Source organism: Oncorhynchus masou, chromosome 5 (assembly GCF_036934945.1).
Source record: "Oncorhynchus masou masou isolate Uvic2021 chromosome 5, UVic_Omas_1.1, whole genome shotgun sequence".
In the NCBI taxonomy this organism is placed as follows: Eukaryota; Metazoa; Chordata; class Actinopteri; order Salmoniformes; family Salmonidae; genus Oncorhynchus; species Oncorhynchus masou.
This window is the reverse complement of record NC_088216.1, coordinates 30,005,435-30,023,142: the sequence shown is the minus strand read 5'-3', so window position 1 is coordinate 30,023,142 and position 17,708 is coordinate 30,005,435. Positions and strand designations below refer to the sequence as shown.

Here is a 17,708-nt window from a genome sequence, read left to right as displayed (position 1 = left end):
GGAAACTGAATAAAACATGGGACAATATAGAAGCATTTCCACTTTGTCTGTGAGGAAGCCGCTAGACTTGATGCACCCATTACGAAAGAACCATTAGACCAGGGCTCTCCAACCCTGTTCCTGGAGAGCTACCCACCTGTAGGTTTTTGCGCCAACAAGATTGTTTATCAACTAGATAATTATTAGAAACAGGTGCGCTGCAATAGAAGTACACTTGAGGGCCGCACCTTTGATTTTCTAGTTTTAAAATCGAGAGAGACTGACACATTGAATCCATACTGTACTTTATTCAGGTTAATTGGTTCAGAATTTGCTTACACAGGCAGCCCAATTCTGATCTCTTGTCAAATAAATGGGGGAAAATTCAGAATTGGGCTGCTTGTGTAAACGCAGCCTTCGAACCCTCTAACAGCTTTCGCATCCAACGGGAGCCTTGTGTTTGCATGGTATGCTGAACCACAACTCATTAGGACGACCATCCTATCCGTTTTAAGCCGATTTTAAAATTACCCTGATTGCGGTAGTCTTTCTGAAGCTGCAGATAATTTATCTGAAATGGTGGATCACATAACTGTGGAACGGCACCCTGTGTCTTTCTTGCTCTGCAACAGTCCTAGGTATAGTTTGTTCTTGGCCTTGAGTCTCGTCTGTGTCCTGAAGGCCTTTAGTGGTCGAGGATGCGCAGGTTGCCAGATACAATCTTGTTCTCCAGCACCGCTCCGGCAGGAATATCAATCCTATCTCCGTGATTGGCAATAATGATGACAGTTCCCTGTAGAATGGATAGTGAGGAGGGGGCGTAGACAAATGTAACACACAAAACATCAACAGTTGGAGAGAGATGTCAAGCAAAACTAGCCCAGTATCAATTTTCTGTATTCCAAGTAAATACTATGCAATAGGAATGAGGTACCATTTCGGGTATGAAGCCTTTACCTTGAGAGAGACGTTCTTTCCGAAGGTGACGTCTCCTGAAACTGTCAGGTGATCCAGTTCTAGCATGTCTGGGATGCTCTCAAACCTCGTCAGGAAGTCATGGACCTACAACCAGAACAGGTCACTTCTACTGTCAAGAACCTATTCAAACCATGAAATATGAATGACTACCTCCTTCAAAAAAGACCCACACAAATATATTAAAAAAATCTAAATGTCTGCCATAATGACTCGACAAAATGCATTGAAATCTACATTTTGGTTCCATTACCTTGGTGAAAGAGCTGCCCAGCTTGACGTGTGGCGTGGAGGGGAACTCCCTCTTCTTGCTCATGGTGAGCGAGCCGGCGTCCAGGCTGTAGAGGTTGGACATGACCAGCAGCAGGTCCGACGAGGTCTTTACGGGAAGGAAACGGCTACGGGGCACGTTGACACCTAGGGCGTTGTCGAAGGCCTTGATCGCGGCGCCCACCGCTGTTTCTAACTGGATCACGTTCAGACCACCGTCCAGCGTCTGGGGAGGAGGTAGTTGAAGGGTAATTGGTGCTAACGTTCAGTGAGTTTGTGGCGGCTATTACAAAGTGATGCAAATCTAATCGTAGTTGAGTCACTCAAGGCCATGTTTGACTGCCATCTGAAAAATATTAATTCATATAAAATGGGATGGGAGTAAGTTTCAAAGGAAACCCTAAAACACATTACTACGAACTAAACCCACTGTAGATACAGATACCAGACTGTGTTCATTTTAAGGCTCTCCTTTCATCCGTCCTCTCACCTTGGGGTTGACAATTATCTCCATGTCCATGGCGTTCTGCTCGTGCAGCCTCTTAATGGCGGCCAGGGAGATCCACAGGTTGTTGGTGTTGAAGATCTTGAACTTGGTGACCGACTTAAACTCGTCCACGTGGGCTTTGGGCACCTGGGCAATCTCCAGCAGACGCAGCTTGTCGTCGTACTGGATCAGCGTGCCACCCTGCGGAGGAGATTGAGAGGTGTGGCAGAAACCATGAGCAGTCAGGAAATGATAGGCTGTATGCCATTTTACATTGAGGTACAATATGGATCATACAATTGTAGGGAAGTCACTTTCATCATGATCTTTTCATCCTAACTTTGTTGATTTATCACTTTTTAACGGTCTTAAATCTTTAGCCCCAAGGTCCCCAAATACTGCCGAGGTGAGGACTCTGACATTCAGCGACAGTAACAATTTAATGAACCACCAGGGAGAAAAGAGAACCAGCAGTACCCCTTGCCTGCTTCTAGCTAGCACACAAACCTCTACTCACCTTGACATCTGCGCGGGTCTTGTCCGTGACCTCCATGATGAACTCGCAGCGCTTGTCTTTGGGCTGCGTCATCAGGTGGTTGAGGATGAACAGGTCCACGGTGGCGCCCAGGTTGTCAATGTTGGACACAAAGATGTACTCCTTGCCCGCGGTAATCAGCTGGTCCAGCAGGCCAGAGTTGTAAAAGCTGGCGTAGATGTCTCCGTGGCCGGGCGGGTACCAGGCGTCGCCGTGGTCGCCGTGCACCCCCAGGTCCTTAGCCACAGGCAGCAGGGACTCCTTGTTGATCCTCGGGTATCTAGAGGGGCAGGAGGAGAGTTTTATTTACCTTTATCTATACAGGTAAGTCAATGAGAACTGATTCTTATTTACAATGACAACCTGTCAAGTGAGGTAGAGGTGAGAAGAGAGGGAAATGGAGAGTGGAAGACAGATGGATGGGTGTAAAAAGGAGAGGATGTTCAGGAAAGAGTTAAGGAGGATCGTAATAGAACAGGATCATGTCCAGTACAGAGAAAATGGAATGTACCTGAACTTGTCCAAGAGCAACGCTCATTAGGATTTTACATTGCAAAAACGCTTTAAAACAGTGTGCCCTGCTGAACACAACCCATGTGATGTGTATATTTCTGTAGGCGCGGACATGTGTGTGTGCGTGTGTTACCTGCTCTGGTTGAACGTGTGGATGTGCACCCGGTGGTGTGTGTACTTCTGCAGGATCTTCTTGGTGTCCTCGTCTGTGTTGAAGGAGTTCATGAGAACCAGAGGCACGTCCACGTTGAATGTCTTGTTTAAGTGCTGAGAGGGGGAGGCATATGTCATTCCGTCATAAATTATGTTGAATGTAGAAATAGGAATGTCTAGTACTACAATAACTAGCTCTCGTTAACATTCTGGCTCATACTGAATATTCTGATATCTTTTAAGTGTTATGTTCACTCGGACCGAAAACAAAAATGGTACAGTACAGTATCCTCTACCTCTATTTGATGGACAGTGAGGTCCAGGAAGGTGTTCTCATTGCGGACACTGATGACACTCTTGGGGCCCTTGCAGCCCATGCTGGTGCCAAGGCCTCCGTTGAGCTTGACCACCACCAGCTTGTTGAGGCTGGCCGCCACGCTGTCCGGCAGCACCTGGGCCTTGATCTTGTCATAGGGGTGGATCTGCAACAGAGAGGGAAAAAAGTACAGGTCAGAGGTCAGATACTAGGAGTAGCCTGAAGAAGTATCACTTGCCCAGAAATGTATAGCTGTTTAAACACAGACTGGCAATGTTGAGAACACTTCAGTGCAGGCCACACGTTCCTCCACTAACAAAGTAGTGAGTAAGTTACACAGAAATTACAGAAATTGATGGATTCTATTAAACAATGGGGAGGGTCCAGAAATATCAGTTTAGGCTACAGGAATTTGTTGCGGTTTGGTCGTTGTCAATAAAATAATTCACCTGTCCAACGGGTTAACCACAGAGAAGACTCAACTTGCCGACTGCTCAGTTCACTTGCCCCGGGCAACCTTTTATATCAATCCCTGTGAAAGTGACCCTTGATGTTGGATCGTCAGTTCAGCAGGTGACAGCTTGGGGGCAGTATTGAATTTGCTCAAGTTAGGGTGAGGGGGGGTGGAGTGCTCTGTTTTGGAGCGTAGGAGGGTTGGAGAGGAGGAGGAGGGAGCTGGCATCAATCCAAACCCCTATTACGCAACAGTGCTACTCAGTGAAGCCATGGCAACAGCTGTCAAAACCCAGAGCGGTGGAGCTAAAGTACATCCTCACACAGAGACTGAGGGGAGAACATAACACCCCTGCCGAAAATGCCTACGTCAAGGTACAGCGGTAGCCTACATAATTGAAAAGGGCAAACTGTTAATATGGTACGTTTTACTGTGAGCTGAATACAGTAAGCTAGATGGGGTATAGTCAGACTGTGGGTATAATTAACCATTTGAATTTCCTTTCCTGTACTTCCAGTCATTTAGAATACTTCCCAGGGGACAAGGAACAGGCCCTCTGGCCTTTACTGGCCCCGCTGTTGGCAAATAGAAAAATGACACGTCCTTTTTGTCCTCTTGTGTTGTACAAGGAGTAAATATAGAGTGTGTGTGTGTGTCACACTCAAAGACCTTAACTTCAACACACATACAGACACCTCTTTACTTTACCTCCCTCCCATCCTCCTCACATGCATAGACAGACGCAGGAGGGTGCAAGGACACCTCCTGCTCAACGTTTCCACACACTTCCTGCACCGTCGGAGGGAGGCTACCCTTTCAGAGTTGGCATGGTAACAGGCAGCCAGGCCTCATCCTCTTCTTTACTGCTAACACCTTCACGGGACGAACCATTGAGACGAGAGTGTGACCATGAAGGAATTCAAACCATGAAGGAATCCTCACAGTATCTTGACAATGTCTTCCCACAGATACACCCACAATAGGCCATTTCAAAGCGATCCTATAATTTGATATCCCAATGCTATGGGCAGTGTTCTCCAGGACCAGAGAGATTAGGAGAAAGCCTAGTCCTGTACTAAAAAAAAGGCTTAGATTCTGGGAAACGTGCCCTATAGGCTATGCACTTCTCTCAACAAAGCCCATTTATTGTTTCACAGTGTGTCCTGTATTCAGTGTGTATGGACTATTGGAAAACACACAAAGCAACGTGTAAGACATGGGAATGGGGAGCTCCTTAGGAAAACAGAGAGGTAGAGGGTTCAAATCCCTTTTATAGTTCAACCACTAGGCTGATTATCGCCACAACTACAGCCCCTTTTAAATGAATAGGAGTCTGGAGAGCCGGGTCATTCTACTTCTCTCAATACATACAGGCTAAAATAATCTTCAATAAGGATTCTTCTGAGTTAAATAGCTGACCTTTAGCTGCAAAACATTATATTTTTTAAACAACATTTAGGCTAAATCTTCATGTTGGTCACCATTTTGACATGACCAAAGACTGGCCCAAGCTCTACAATATCCAAGACCTCAACTCTCATGTCAGAAAGTCAAATCAAGATTAAATGTCATTAAATGCCATATTACAACCTTTGTTGTGATAGAGCAAACAACGCAATTATAACCTGTTAGTTCATATTCCTTGCGAACGTGATACAAAAGTATGTGGACACCCATTCAAATTAGTGGATTTAGCTATTTCAGACACATCTGTTGCTGACAGTTGTATAGAAATCGAGCACAGGGGCACAATGTATGAATTTATGGTTGGATCAGAATCGACGTTATAATCATTGGCCAGTACGGAGAATTAAATAAAGTCCAAATCTACCATCCATGGCTAATTTACACTGAACAGAAATATAAAAATGCAACATGTAAAGTGTTGGTCTCATGTTTAATGAGCTGAAATAAAACCTTAGACATTTCCCATATGTACAAAAAGCTTGTCAAATTTTGTGAACAAATTTGTTTATATTCCTGTTAGTGATCATTTATCCTTTGCCAAGATAATCCATCCACCTGACAGGTGTGGCATATCAAGAAGCTGATTAAACAGCATAATCATTGCACACGTGCACCTTGTGCTGGGGAAAAGAAAAGGCCACTCTAAAATGTGCAGTTGTGTCACAACAAAATGCCACAGATCTCTCCAGTATTGAGGGAGTGTGTAATTGGCATGCTGATTGCAGGAATGTCCACCAGAGCATTTGCCAGGGAATTGAATGTTAATTAATCAACCATAAGCCACCTCCAACATCGTTTTAGAGAATTTAGCAGTACGTCCAACCAGCCTCACAACTGCAGACCACATATAATCATGCCAGCCCAGGACCTCCACATCCGGCTTCTTCACCTGCAGGATCGTCTGAGACCAGCCAGACGATCCTGAGGAGTATTTCTGTCTGTAATAAAGCCCTTTTGTGGTGAAAAACACATTCTGATTGACAGGTCCTGCCTCCCAAGTGGGTGAGCCTATGCCCTCCCAGGCCCACCCATGGCTATGCCCCTACCCATTCATGTCAAATCCATAGATTAGGGCCTTATTTATTTATTTATTTCTAAATTAACTGATTTCTTTATATGAACTGTAACTCAGTAAAATTGTGGCACGTTGCGTTTATATTTTTGTTCAGTATAGGAAAGGTTCAATTTTAGCTATAACACAACAACGAGATGCAACAATTCAAGTTGTTTCTGCCAATGACATATTGCTCTTGATGTGATTGGAGTGAAGCAAGTTCCAAACTGACTTCCCTTGACACTCTTTTTGGTGCGCCAGGACCATTCACAGTTGAGTTCGCTGATTTTATAGTTTTGTTTTGTTTTTTAATCAAGGGAGGCCAAATGCTCGCTGGCTTCACTTGCATTCAATGCTACGGGCAGCAACAATGTCATACTCTTTTTGACCAGACCGCATCGGATAGATAGATGGTCTACACAGAGACAGAGGGGCACTGTTTTGCTCGCTCGGATGCTTTTTCTGGTGAGATACATTTCAGCCTCTTGCGAATTGAAGAACATTTTGGTAAAACATTTTGGTGCGCCTGGCTTCCCTTGGCATCCATGAATACGTGCCACTGGGGAAGATACCAGTATTGCAATATTTTTTACATGGCAAATATTAAAACACAGCAGAACAAACACTTTGGCCCTTTAAAACCGGCTGTATGTAGAATATTGTGTGTTATAGCTTGAAAAATAAGTACTTGTGACTCTGGAGGACAATAGAATGTTCGTTTCCAACATTAGGGCCGTTTCCTAAAGAATTTAAATATGCTTTTTGTTTTGTTTCCTTGCCACGATACTGCTATTGTCCCAGGCCCTAATCAAGATATCTCAAGCGTATCAAAAGATCAAGAGAGAAGTAACCAAATGGTTTTCTAATTATTAATTCCATCACCATGAACATTTTGCTCTCGAAGACAAACCAATGTTTCTTACCTTATGGGGGATCCTTCCCAACACACAATAGTCTCTCATGGCTCTGTTGGAGTCAAGACCACACAGCATTTGAAGGTGTGGGTTCACCATCGTCAGTCATAACCCAGCACAATAAGATGTGTTTACCAAAGTCTGGGCTATTGAGTTGAAGTGCCATTACTCTCAACGACAACAAAAAAGGTTACTTTCATTGTGAGTTACGTAGTTCCCTTTACGAAGACAAAACCAAAACCAACCACCATTAATTGAAACTGAATTTTAGAAAATGTGATTGAGCAAGGATTCCTGTGTGGTCTTTCAAGAGAATTTCAGTCGCTCAAACTCATAAGGGTTGAGATAATCCACGGGTTTTCTGGGGATCTATCATAGTTTATTCATGAACCAAATGTGGTTTGGGCCAAAGTAATACAGTCCGATCTGGCAACAGACTGGACTAGATTTAGAGAAGTGAAACAGCACTTACTTATAAGGCAAATAAAGAGTTTTACTAGAGTGAAACAGAAAAGAAACAGAATAATCTCTTTAGAATGTGGAAAACTATCAAATCAAAAGTGTACAGGTTGATGGTACAATGTCTGAAATGCTTCCTATAAATACTGTAGTGCCACAAGGTTCCATACTTGGGCCGTTATTATTCACGAGGCTACTCAAAATGTAGGGTCATTCCATGCACTTAGCTAGCCGACAAAGCATTAGAACAACTAAATATTGAGAATGCAAACTCCAGGTGCATTTTCAGGCTTCCTAGCAGCCATGGACTTCAAACAGTCAATCTCTGCAAAACAAGCAATATTGACCTAAGAGCAAAAGCTTTGCGTTTTGCAGATACTGTGTGTCCTTGGCGATGAAGCGATTACATAACTGGGAGGGAATGGAGAATCTGGTAGAGAAGCAGACGGTATCTATCGGGTAATAGAAAAACACTTTACATGTACTTGTTTTGGGGTCAATATTGTGCAGATGTATTGCATAAGGATAAACGATTAACCCTTTCAGAGCCATACAGCTTCAGTCAATAACAAGGCGAACTACAACATGATGAGATTGAACTCATAAGAACTTAACAGAACTTCAAACTCAAGGTCGCCAAGGTGACCTGTGTCTATGTCACAAGTGGGGAACGAGTCCAGATCCGGTTTCAAGTTCCTTACTCCTAGCCTTATGGTCGTGACCATGAACCACGTCCCAAAACAAGACGGCCTTAAGACGGTCCGAGAATGAGGTGGGTTCGGGGCAGGGTAAGCCAAATATCACCCCAGGCCAGAATCCTGCTCCCTCAAGGCTGTGCTTTCGAATGCTGGAGAGGTCAGGCTATTTATATGGTAACCTATGAGCTGGGGGTTATTTCAGGAAGGTGGGGTGTCAGGCTCTCAGAGATACTGAAATGTCACCCAGGTGATAAATAGCTGGCTGGCTTTGGCCCATAGCTACACACTCTGTTCTTGGATCTGGTTACCTCGTTTCAGTTCTGTTGGTACGGGGTGCTTGTTTCCATACCTTACTACGTACTCATTATAATCTGTGGGCTTCACGAGCTTGGGAATGTAGACTCACAAACAAGTGTGTGCATCTATATACCAACTGGATGTAGCCTTCCTGCATGTGGCCTAAGTGTTCCATGGGTCAGTGGTTCCAGCCCAGGTCTCCCTGAAACGCCCCCCCCCCCTCCTTCCTTTAACGGAGTCTACCTCCTGTCACTGAAGTCGCACTCTCTTGACCAGCACTACTCAAAACGCTACGTTCTTCGACATTTAGACTCGGGGGAAAAGCCCACGCCCCAGTGACCCTTAAGCTGTAACACTCCCTCTCTGACTGGAGCCTCACATGTTCCAGTCAGCTGGGAGAGGATGGGGACATAGACCATGTGGAGGGCTTGGTGTTCTGGTGCCTGGCTGCCGTCCCAGTGGAGGAAACCCAACACTGGGCTTTCTGTCCCAGACTCTCCCCTGGTATGCTGCAGGACGACAGGACCACAACATTCTGCCCCCATAGAGCCAGTGTCACATGACAGCCACTGTAACTCTACAGCTCTCATGTTCAGTTCAAAGGGGCCGCATATATCTGCTCAGATGTTCATTGTAGAAGAGGGCTTTGGCCTACAGATCTAATCTCACCCAACATACACATAGATGCTACACTCAAAACAGTGTTTCTGAGACCCTAGTTTGTGGACTAGCACTAAATACGCAACAAAGACTTTATTAAAAATAAAATAAACTACAGGTCAGATAATCCCTTGTACAAGAGGGTCTACACCTGTAGAAACAATGGATTTCCAATGGTAAGGATGGGATCCATTTTTAGACAGGCTGTGTCTTGTCATGCAAATAACAAATGCCTGAGCTTTAAAACCAAGGTTAAAACCAAACTACTCACCAGATCCTCTGGGGGCTTGTGGATCTTGTCCCATTTCACAGAGGGTCCTTTCACCTGGAGGAATCTGTGGAAGAGGTTCTTAAAACCCTCAAAGTCCTTTTTGGAAATCTGAAACAGAAAGTGCCAAGGATCAGACTCTGCATGGATGCAAATGATCAAGATCCACATTATTGATACATTATAGCATCCAATTCACACGCAGAACATAGCTTGATAAAATACTGACACGATTGAAATCATAACATTACTAAAGCCTAAATCAGTGTCTCCCAAACCTCTAGTAACTTTAGCCATCTCCACTTAATTGATGTACTCCAGAACCAGCACACCTGATACAACTAATAAAGGGCTTGAGTCATTTGTTTTTTTTACATTCATATAGTAGTCAACACAAATCCATGAGCATACCAAATATGAATCGATATGAGCAACATTTTTCATTTACAAAAATCTAAATCAATAATGTCCTGTGGTCTTGAAGAGAATAATTAATCAACGAGCAGAAATATGGGATTGGTAAACTAGACTTTGGTAGTCAGTTTGTTTTGGCTGCAGGTGTTCCTGCCCGTCACTGTGATTCAGTCAGGGGTTAGCCAGTCTAGGAATTGAGATTTTAGGAGGCTGACGGCGAAGTCAGTGTAGAGTTGTGTCCGTCTTTCATGAAGCCGGGTTAGGGACAGGGTCTGAAGTGCCTCAGTAGAACTGGAGTATCCTCCTAGGATGGTGCGGCACACCCTCTTCTGAATACGCTCCAGGTCACCAGACTGGGCCTGGTTCAGTGAGCTGTGTCAAGCCGGAGCGCAATATTCCAGGGTGGGGCGTCTGTATTCGGTGTAAATGCAAACCAGGTCTTCCTGTGGCACATGGAACCTTTTAAGGCGGCGAAGGACAAAAAGTTCTCTGTTGCTCTTGGTTACCATAGTAGTAAACTGCTTGCCCCATTGTAAGTCTTTCTGTACCATTAGCTCTAAAACGTGTTCACACTATCACACACTTTGAGCTCCTGACCCTCGATCCAGAAAGGTATGGGACCAGATTTCGATCGTCAACATATTTCCACCTACTTTCGACATCCCGGACTGCGCTGTCAATGGCTGAAAGGAAGATGGGAGGAACCAGAAGAGTTCCTTGAGCCACATCTCCTGTCAGCCTGATAATTAGTAAAACATTTGAGTCAGGTGTGCTTGTGCTGGAATAGAGTACCACAGTATGAGTCATAAAACCTAATGGTCAAACAGGGACATGGTGTTATTAACCGTGTAAATCTCTAGGACAAGGTGACTTTATCAATATATTTGCCTGTATTTACCCCCCAAAAATGAAACACTAATTAGCTGCCAATTTGGCTATCATAAAGAACTACCAATGACATGATCTGGACGAGACTGCCGAATCGAGGCAAGGGTAAGAATCTCTGGATGAATTATCTAATGTTAGCAATGAATAAATTGGCTACATTTCTTTAAAAATTGACAATTCTGTGAAATGTCTTGTGCATGTTTTAAATTGATACAATAAATGTTAGCAAAGGTGTCAGCTAGAGATCACATGCAGGAGCTTGCAGGGATTTGAAGTTTTGCATGATGTCTACTTTGATGCAAATTATCATTTTTGATTTTGGGAGGGTAAATCCTACTACACCGGCTCTGACGCTCGTCGGATGTGGCAGTGCTTGAAAACTATTAAAAACTATTAAATTACTACAAAATTGCTTCCAACACTCTACTCAGCAAACTGGATGCAGTTTATCACAGTGCCATCCGTTTTGTCACTAAAGCACCTTATACCACCCACCACTGCGACCTGTATGCTCTAGTCGGCTGGCCCTCTCTACATATTCGTCGCCAGACCCACTGGCTCCAGGTCATCTACAAGTCCATGCTAGGTAAAGCTCCGCCTTATCTCAGTTCACTGGTCACGATGGCAACACCCACCCGTAGCACGCGCTCCAGCAGGTGTATCTCACTGATCATCCCTAAAGCCAACACCTTATTTGGCCGCCTTTCGTTCCAATTCTCTGCTGCCTGTGACTGGAACGAATTGCAAAAATCCCTGAAGTTGGAGAATTTTATCTCCCTCACCAACTTCAAACATCTGCTATCTGAGCAGCTAACCGATCGCTGCAGCTGTACATAGTCTTATCGGTAAATAGCCCACCCAATTTTACCTAACTCATCCCCATACTGTTTTTATTTATTTACTTTTATGCTCTTTTGCACACCAATATATCTACCTGTACATGACCATCTGATCATTTATCACTCCAGTGTTAATCTGCAAAACTGTAATTATTTGCCTACCTCATGCCTTTTGCACACAATGTATATAGACTCCCTTTTTTTCTCTACTGTGTTATTGACTTGTTAATTGTTTACTCCATGTGTAACTCTGTGTTGTCTGTTTACACTGCTATGCTTTATCTTGGCCAGTCGCAGTTGCAAATGAGAACTTGTTCTCAACTAGCCTACCTGGTTAAATAAAAGGTGAGATAAAAAAATAAAAACGTGTACTCAAAGCATGCACGGACCAACTGGCAAGTGTCTTCACTGACATTTTCAACCTCTCCCTGACCGGGTCTGTAATACCTACATGTTTCAAGCTGACCACCATAGTCCCTGTGCCCAAGGAAGCAAAGGTAACCTGCATAAATTATTACTGCCCCGTAGCACTCACATCGGTAGCCATGACGTGCTTTGAAAGGCTGGTCATGGCTCACATCAACAAAATCCTCCCCGGATACACTAGACCCACTCCAATTCTCATACTGTCCCAACAGATCCACAGATAACGCAATCTCAAATCACACTCCACACTGCCCTTTCCCACCTGGACAAAAGGAACACCTATGTGAGAATGCTGTTCATTGACTAAAGCTCAGCGTTCCACACCATAGTGCACATGAAGCTCATCACTAAGCTAAGGACCCTGGGACTAAACACCTCCCTCTGTAACTGGATCCTGGACTTCCTGACGGGCCGCCCCCCAGGTGGAAATGGGTAGGCAACAACACGTCTGGCACACTAATCCTCAACACTGGGGCCCCTGAGAGGTGTGTACTTAGTCCCCTACTGTACTCCCTGTTCACCCACGACTGCGTGGCCTAACACGGCTCCAACACCATCATTAAGTTTGCTGACGACACAACAGTGGTAGTTAGGCCTGATCACCGACAACGATGAGACGACCTATAGGGAGGAGGTCAGAGACCTGGCAGTGTGGTGCCAGGACAACAACCTCTCCCTCAATGTGAGCAAGACAAAGGAGTTGATCATGGACTCCAGGAAAAGGCGGCCGAATAGGACCCCCATTAACATCGATGGGGATGTAATGGAGCTGGTTGAGAGTTTCAGGTTCCTTGGTGTCCACATCTCCACTCAGAAGCCTGAAAAGATTTGCCATGGGTCCCCAAAGTTTTACAGCTGCACCGTCGAGAGCATCCTGACCGGTTGCATCACCGCCTGATATGGCAACTGCTTGGCATCTGACCGTAAGGCACGACAGAGGGTAGTGCATACGGCCCAGTACATCACTGGGGCCAAGCTTCCTGCCATCCAGTCCCTATATAATAGGCGGTGTCAGAGGAAAGCCCCAAACTCCAGTCATACACTGTTTTCTCTGCTACCGCTCGGCAAGCGGACCCTTATTTCAATTTTTGCCTAAACATACATACCCAAATCTAACTGCCTGTAGCTCAGGACCTGAAGCAAGGATATGCATATTTTGGATACCCTTTGAAAGGTAACACTTTGAAGTGTGTCGAAATGTGAAAGGAATGTAGGAGAATAACACATTAGATCTGGTAAAAGATAATATAAAGAAAATAAAACAACTTTTTTTTTACCATCATCTTTGAAATGCAAAAGAAAGGCCAATATATGAATCTAGGCATAATTTAGATTGTGGCCACTAGATGGCAGCAGTGTATGTGCAACGTTTTAGAGGTTTAGACTGATCCAATGAACCATTGCATTTATGTTCAAACTTTTGTATCAAGATGTGCATAATTGGTTTATTGATAACTTTCAGTTCATAACTGTGCACTCTCCTCAAACAATAGCATGGTATTATTTCACTGTAATATCTACTGTAAATTGGACAGTGAAGTTAGATTAACAAGAATTTACGCTTTCTGCCAATATCAGATATGTCTATGTCCTGAGAAATGTTCTTTTTACTTACAACCTCATGCTAATCGCATTAGCCTACGTTAGCTCAACCATCCCGCGGGAGACCCACCGATCCTGTATAAGTTCACAGCATCTACCCCCAAGCAATAAGACTGCTGAACAATTAATAAAATGGCCACCGGACTATTTACATTGACACCCCCGCCTCAACAATCCAATAATAGCATACACAGTTAAATACTTTTTGATGTGTCATATAGGCTACATCTGAACTCAATATTTATATTACAAATGATGTGCATCATTATTTCTCTAGTCTGTTGATGCAGTCTGTTTGAAGCGTAGACTTTCATCATTTCCTGCCCACTCCCTATAATCAAAGCATTCTGCCCGCAACCCTCCTTTTTGACCTTTGCTTAATGGCTTTCATGTACGTTACAGTTCAGTGTGTTCTAAATGCCCCCATTGGTATAATCATTAGAACTCCCACCTAGCCCATCTCCCTGTTCGTTCCTAAACCCTCCGGTCTCCTCAGTGGGTTTTAATTGCCTTTTCTCCCCCCTCCGCAGCCTAACTTTAATGTGTTGTGTTTGAAGTGAAACGAGGAGCAGAGTAAAAAAATGAACCACTTACTCTACAGAGCGAGAATGCTTATCTTGTAAGCTTTTGCCATCGTGCCAATGCTTTAGTTAGCAGTAGCAATGCTAACTGCATACAAACTGTTTGCTAAGCAGGGAGAATTGTCTTTCCAGTTTCTGGTCATATGGGTTGTGCACTGTGCTTGTTGGATGGCATGGTAATAGCTGATGCTTTTGTAAGGTGAGGGCTCAGTGGTGATGACAAGTGACAATGATTTCTGTGGGAATGTATGGTGTACATCATATAGAGAAGGGGTTTAAAAGCAAGCCTGCTGGGGCTTAAAGTAAACAAGGGAGAAAAGAGTGGGGAGGTGAAAAGTAGGGGAGGGGAGCAGAAAGAGGTAGAAAGAGCGAGTCCATGTTGTGAAATCATGAAGTATGTGCATCTGTGTTTGACCCATTGAGAGAGGCGCAGGTCATTCACCATCCTGTTGCCCTGCTGGACTGAGTTCTGGGAGGGTAAAACATTTCCTCACTCCTCCAAAACAACCACCCTGGATACACAAACATGCACCAGGTATTCTCGCTTCAAACTCCTAAACCCCAGGCCCACCTCCTGCTCAGCCCCCTTGGCTGTGGTCAGCAGCTTCTCCAGCTCTTTGTGCATGGAGGTCTCATGCTGAAGCCGCAGCTTCTCCTGAAACTCTGCCATCCCGGCTTTGCTGAGATCTGCCGGGAGAAAGGAGAGAGAGAAAAAAGCAACAGAGGTGGTATTTCATCATTCAGTCTGCTTGAACAATTCAAAACAATCAAATAGTATGAGGCCAAAGGGGAGAGAGAGAGAAGAAAAAGGAGTTTGTTTTGAATGGTTCCTGCAGAATGAACAAACAATCAAAGACAAAAAAATGGTCCGATTAAAGATCAGTCAAAACCTTCTTGAAACAACTGCATGCCTGTGTTCTAACGAGCGAGGCAGCTTGTAGTCATTCATAAGCAAGCAAGCACATTATTTTACAATAAGTGAAATGGAACATGGTTACATATGATGCCATGCAAATGTCTACCCACATGTTGGCTTATTTGGTCTATTTTAATGGACATCTAGCATTTTCTTCCGATGTCCATTATACCATGAACAAGTCAAACCTATTGGGTCAATATTAAACATATGTAAGTCATTTAGCAGACGTGCTTGTCCAGAGCGACTTACAGGAGCAATGAGGGATGCTCAAGGACACAAACAGATTTTTCACCAAGTATGCTCGGGGATTCGAACCAGCAACATTTTGGTTACGTTCCTAACCAATGATAGCCTACCTGCCCCTCCATTATTGAACCAGTCAACTGTGGTTCATTCACCCTCTGTTCAACACAGGATGTATTATGTTAAGAAAATAATATAAAAATACCAGCAACCCAGCTCTGGTTACAATTGACATGCAATTGTTAGAATTGACATTTTCACTCAAGATTAAAATATCCCCCACTAAGAGATTGATAGCATAATTTGGCAATTTCCAATATTGCATAATACTGATGTGGTGAAATCTATAGCCTCAATAGCCTAAATTCAAGATGGAATCAGAAAAAAAGAGATAGGTAAAAAAGAATGCACTGCCTTTCAAAAAGTGAAAATCATTCCAAACTATGAGAAGACAAAAAGTGACTTACAGATTCATGGAAAATATAACTGTTTAAGAGCCATCACTAGCAGACAGGTACAGAAAACGTACCTTCAAAAACAGACATCTTTGGACGTATGACAAAATATATGTGCCAATAAAGTTTATCCAAATAAGATCCCCAAAGTCTAGGCTATAGTCTTCAATAGTCTTCAGTAATTTGCCAGAAAATATTACAATAAAAGATAAACGTCAATGACTTGACACCAGATACCAGTGACAGCCGCTCGCGCTTGAGAAAATATGAACTGCAGTCTCAATAAACAACGTCCCAATCCATCAGTAAACCAGACACCACTCATCAGTTCAGATGTACTGTTCTCAGCTCTCCCACCTCTCTAGGGTTTCCACTGGATAGCACAGTCACAAAAGTCTAAATGGGCTACGTGGTCAACATTTCAGAAAAAACATTTGTTGTTGCTTTTTGGTGTTAATTTAAGGATAGACATAAGGTTAGCAGTGTGGTTGAGGTTAGGTTTAAAATCGTATTTTAATAGAAATAGGCGGGGTTTTGGACTTCGTGGATATGGTAGTTAGTGACAAACCCTCTTAGCAGGGAACAATCGCTAAATGTCTCACTAACGGAACTAAGTTACACGCATAACGTTATTTGATAATGCTTGCCAGCTGATATGTCCGATGAATGTATATTTAGGCTACAGTGCCTACATGTAAACCTTTAGCACAGCAGGCAGCCGAGAGAGTTAGGAATTAATATGGAGTTAATGTATTATGGAACACGCATCTCTGGTTGTATCCATACGTCACATTCGTGGGCAAAATATGTGACGTTGGATTTGCCCACATTTCCCAATAACGCAGTTCCTTGAATAGCATCATAGCCCTTCTATAGCATGGTTGGTCCTACCCCGCCGTTGATAAGCGGCTGTTTAGCACTCTGGCGTACGGTTCATACATTATTTGTATTGATTAATTTGACCCTGGGTTGACTTTAGCCACACGATGCGCGATCTTGGTTACATGCCACTGTACATTTGGAGACGAAGTGGCAGGGGCAAGTTAGCCATACTGCAGCAGCGGTAGCAACTAAGATATCCATGCCAGCAGCCAATTGTTTAGTTTATAAGGCTCTAGTAGTGCATTTACATCACACGCAACATGTTTCAAACGTAATTCATTGCATTGGCTACCCACCTGACGATAATTATTTTGACATCAATCCACCAAAGAACTCCAAGGTGCTTGGCTACTTTAGCGAGCTGGGTTTCGGCCTGTGAAACAAGTGACAAATTAACACTTTAAAAGGTACATTTTCACTGTCCTGAGGAGTATATTTATTTTTGACAGACTTCTTGCAACACCAAAGTAAAACCGGAAATGTCGAAGTTGGCTTCTTGCCAGGCCAGTTAATGAGGGCAAACGATTGGTGAGTTAGTGGCCAATCAAAACATGCGAACATCCGCTTACCCAATCAGAATCTTGTTCACGAGGGTGGACCTGAGCTCTTCCAACTCTTATTTTTATAACAAAGGCTCTCCATCAAAATAAAAAGCATAAATAATATAAAATAATTTACGAATTACCTAATGCCTTTCAGATGGCAACTCTGCTGACTAATCTGAGTATTAATCAATTATGACTTTGTTCAGTAGATAGCCTAAACCACCTTCTTCTCACCTATTTTTCCTTTTAATAGCCTTTTTCCCAAACATCTTTGAGCCTTAATCCACCCCTCCAAAGAGTCCCCAAACCTCAGTGGAGGCCTTCTGCTTTTGGGCCTGGTACCATGCTTTTTTAGGCCACCAGTCACCCTGGTTCTGGTGGTCAGCTGATGAGGGATGAGAGAAAGCCTAAAAAT

General features: G+C 43.7%; 1 protein-coding gene across 3 annotated transcripts; it reads right to left on the bottom strand.

Moving 5' to 3' along the window:
* Positions 1-267: 267 nt before the first annotated feature.
* LOC135539379 (UTP--glucose-1-phosphate uridylyltransferase-like) lies at positions 268-17,239 on the bottom strand. 3 transcript variants are annotated; one of them, XM_064965226.1, is made up of 10 exons: positions 17,045-17,239; positions 14,821-14,936; positions 9,503-9,610; positions 3,209-3,394; positions 2,893-3,026; positions 2,229-2,526; positions 1,715-1,912; positions 1,208-1,450; positions 937-1,041; positions 268-772 (listed from the first exon to the last, which is right to left on the bottom strand). In XM_064965226.1, exons 2-10 carry the CDS (start codon positions 14,917-14,919, stop codon positions 665-667), a joined length of 1,479 nt encoding a protein of 492 aa, XP_064821298.1. In that variant the 5' UTR covers positions 14,920-14,936; positions 17,045-17,239; the 3' UTR covers positions 268-664. The 3 variants fall into 3 exon arrangements, with proteins under 3 accessions (XP_064821298.1, XP_064821297.1, XP_064821299.1); XM_064965225.1 differs by lacking the exon at positions 17,045-17,239 and adding an exon at positions 15,941-16,203; XM_064965227.1 differs by lacking the exons at positions 9,503-9,610; positions 14,821-14,936; positions 17,045-17,239 and adding an exon at positions 7,127-7,326.
* Between the last annotated feature and the right edge of the window lie 469 nt (positions 17,240-17,708).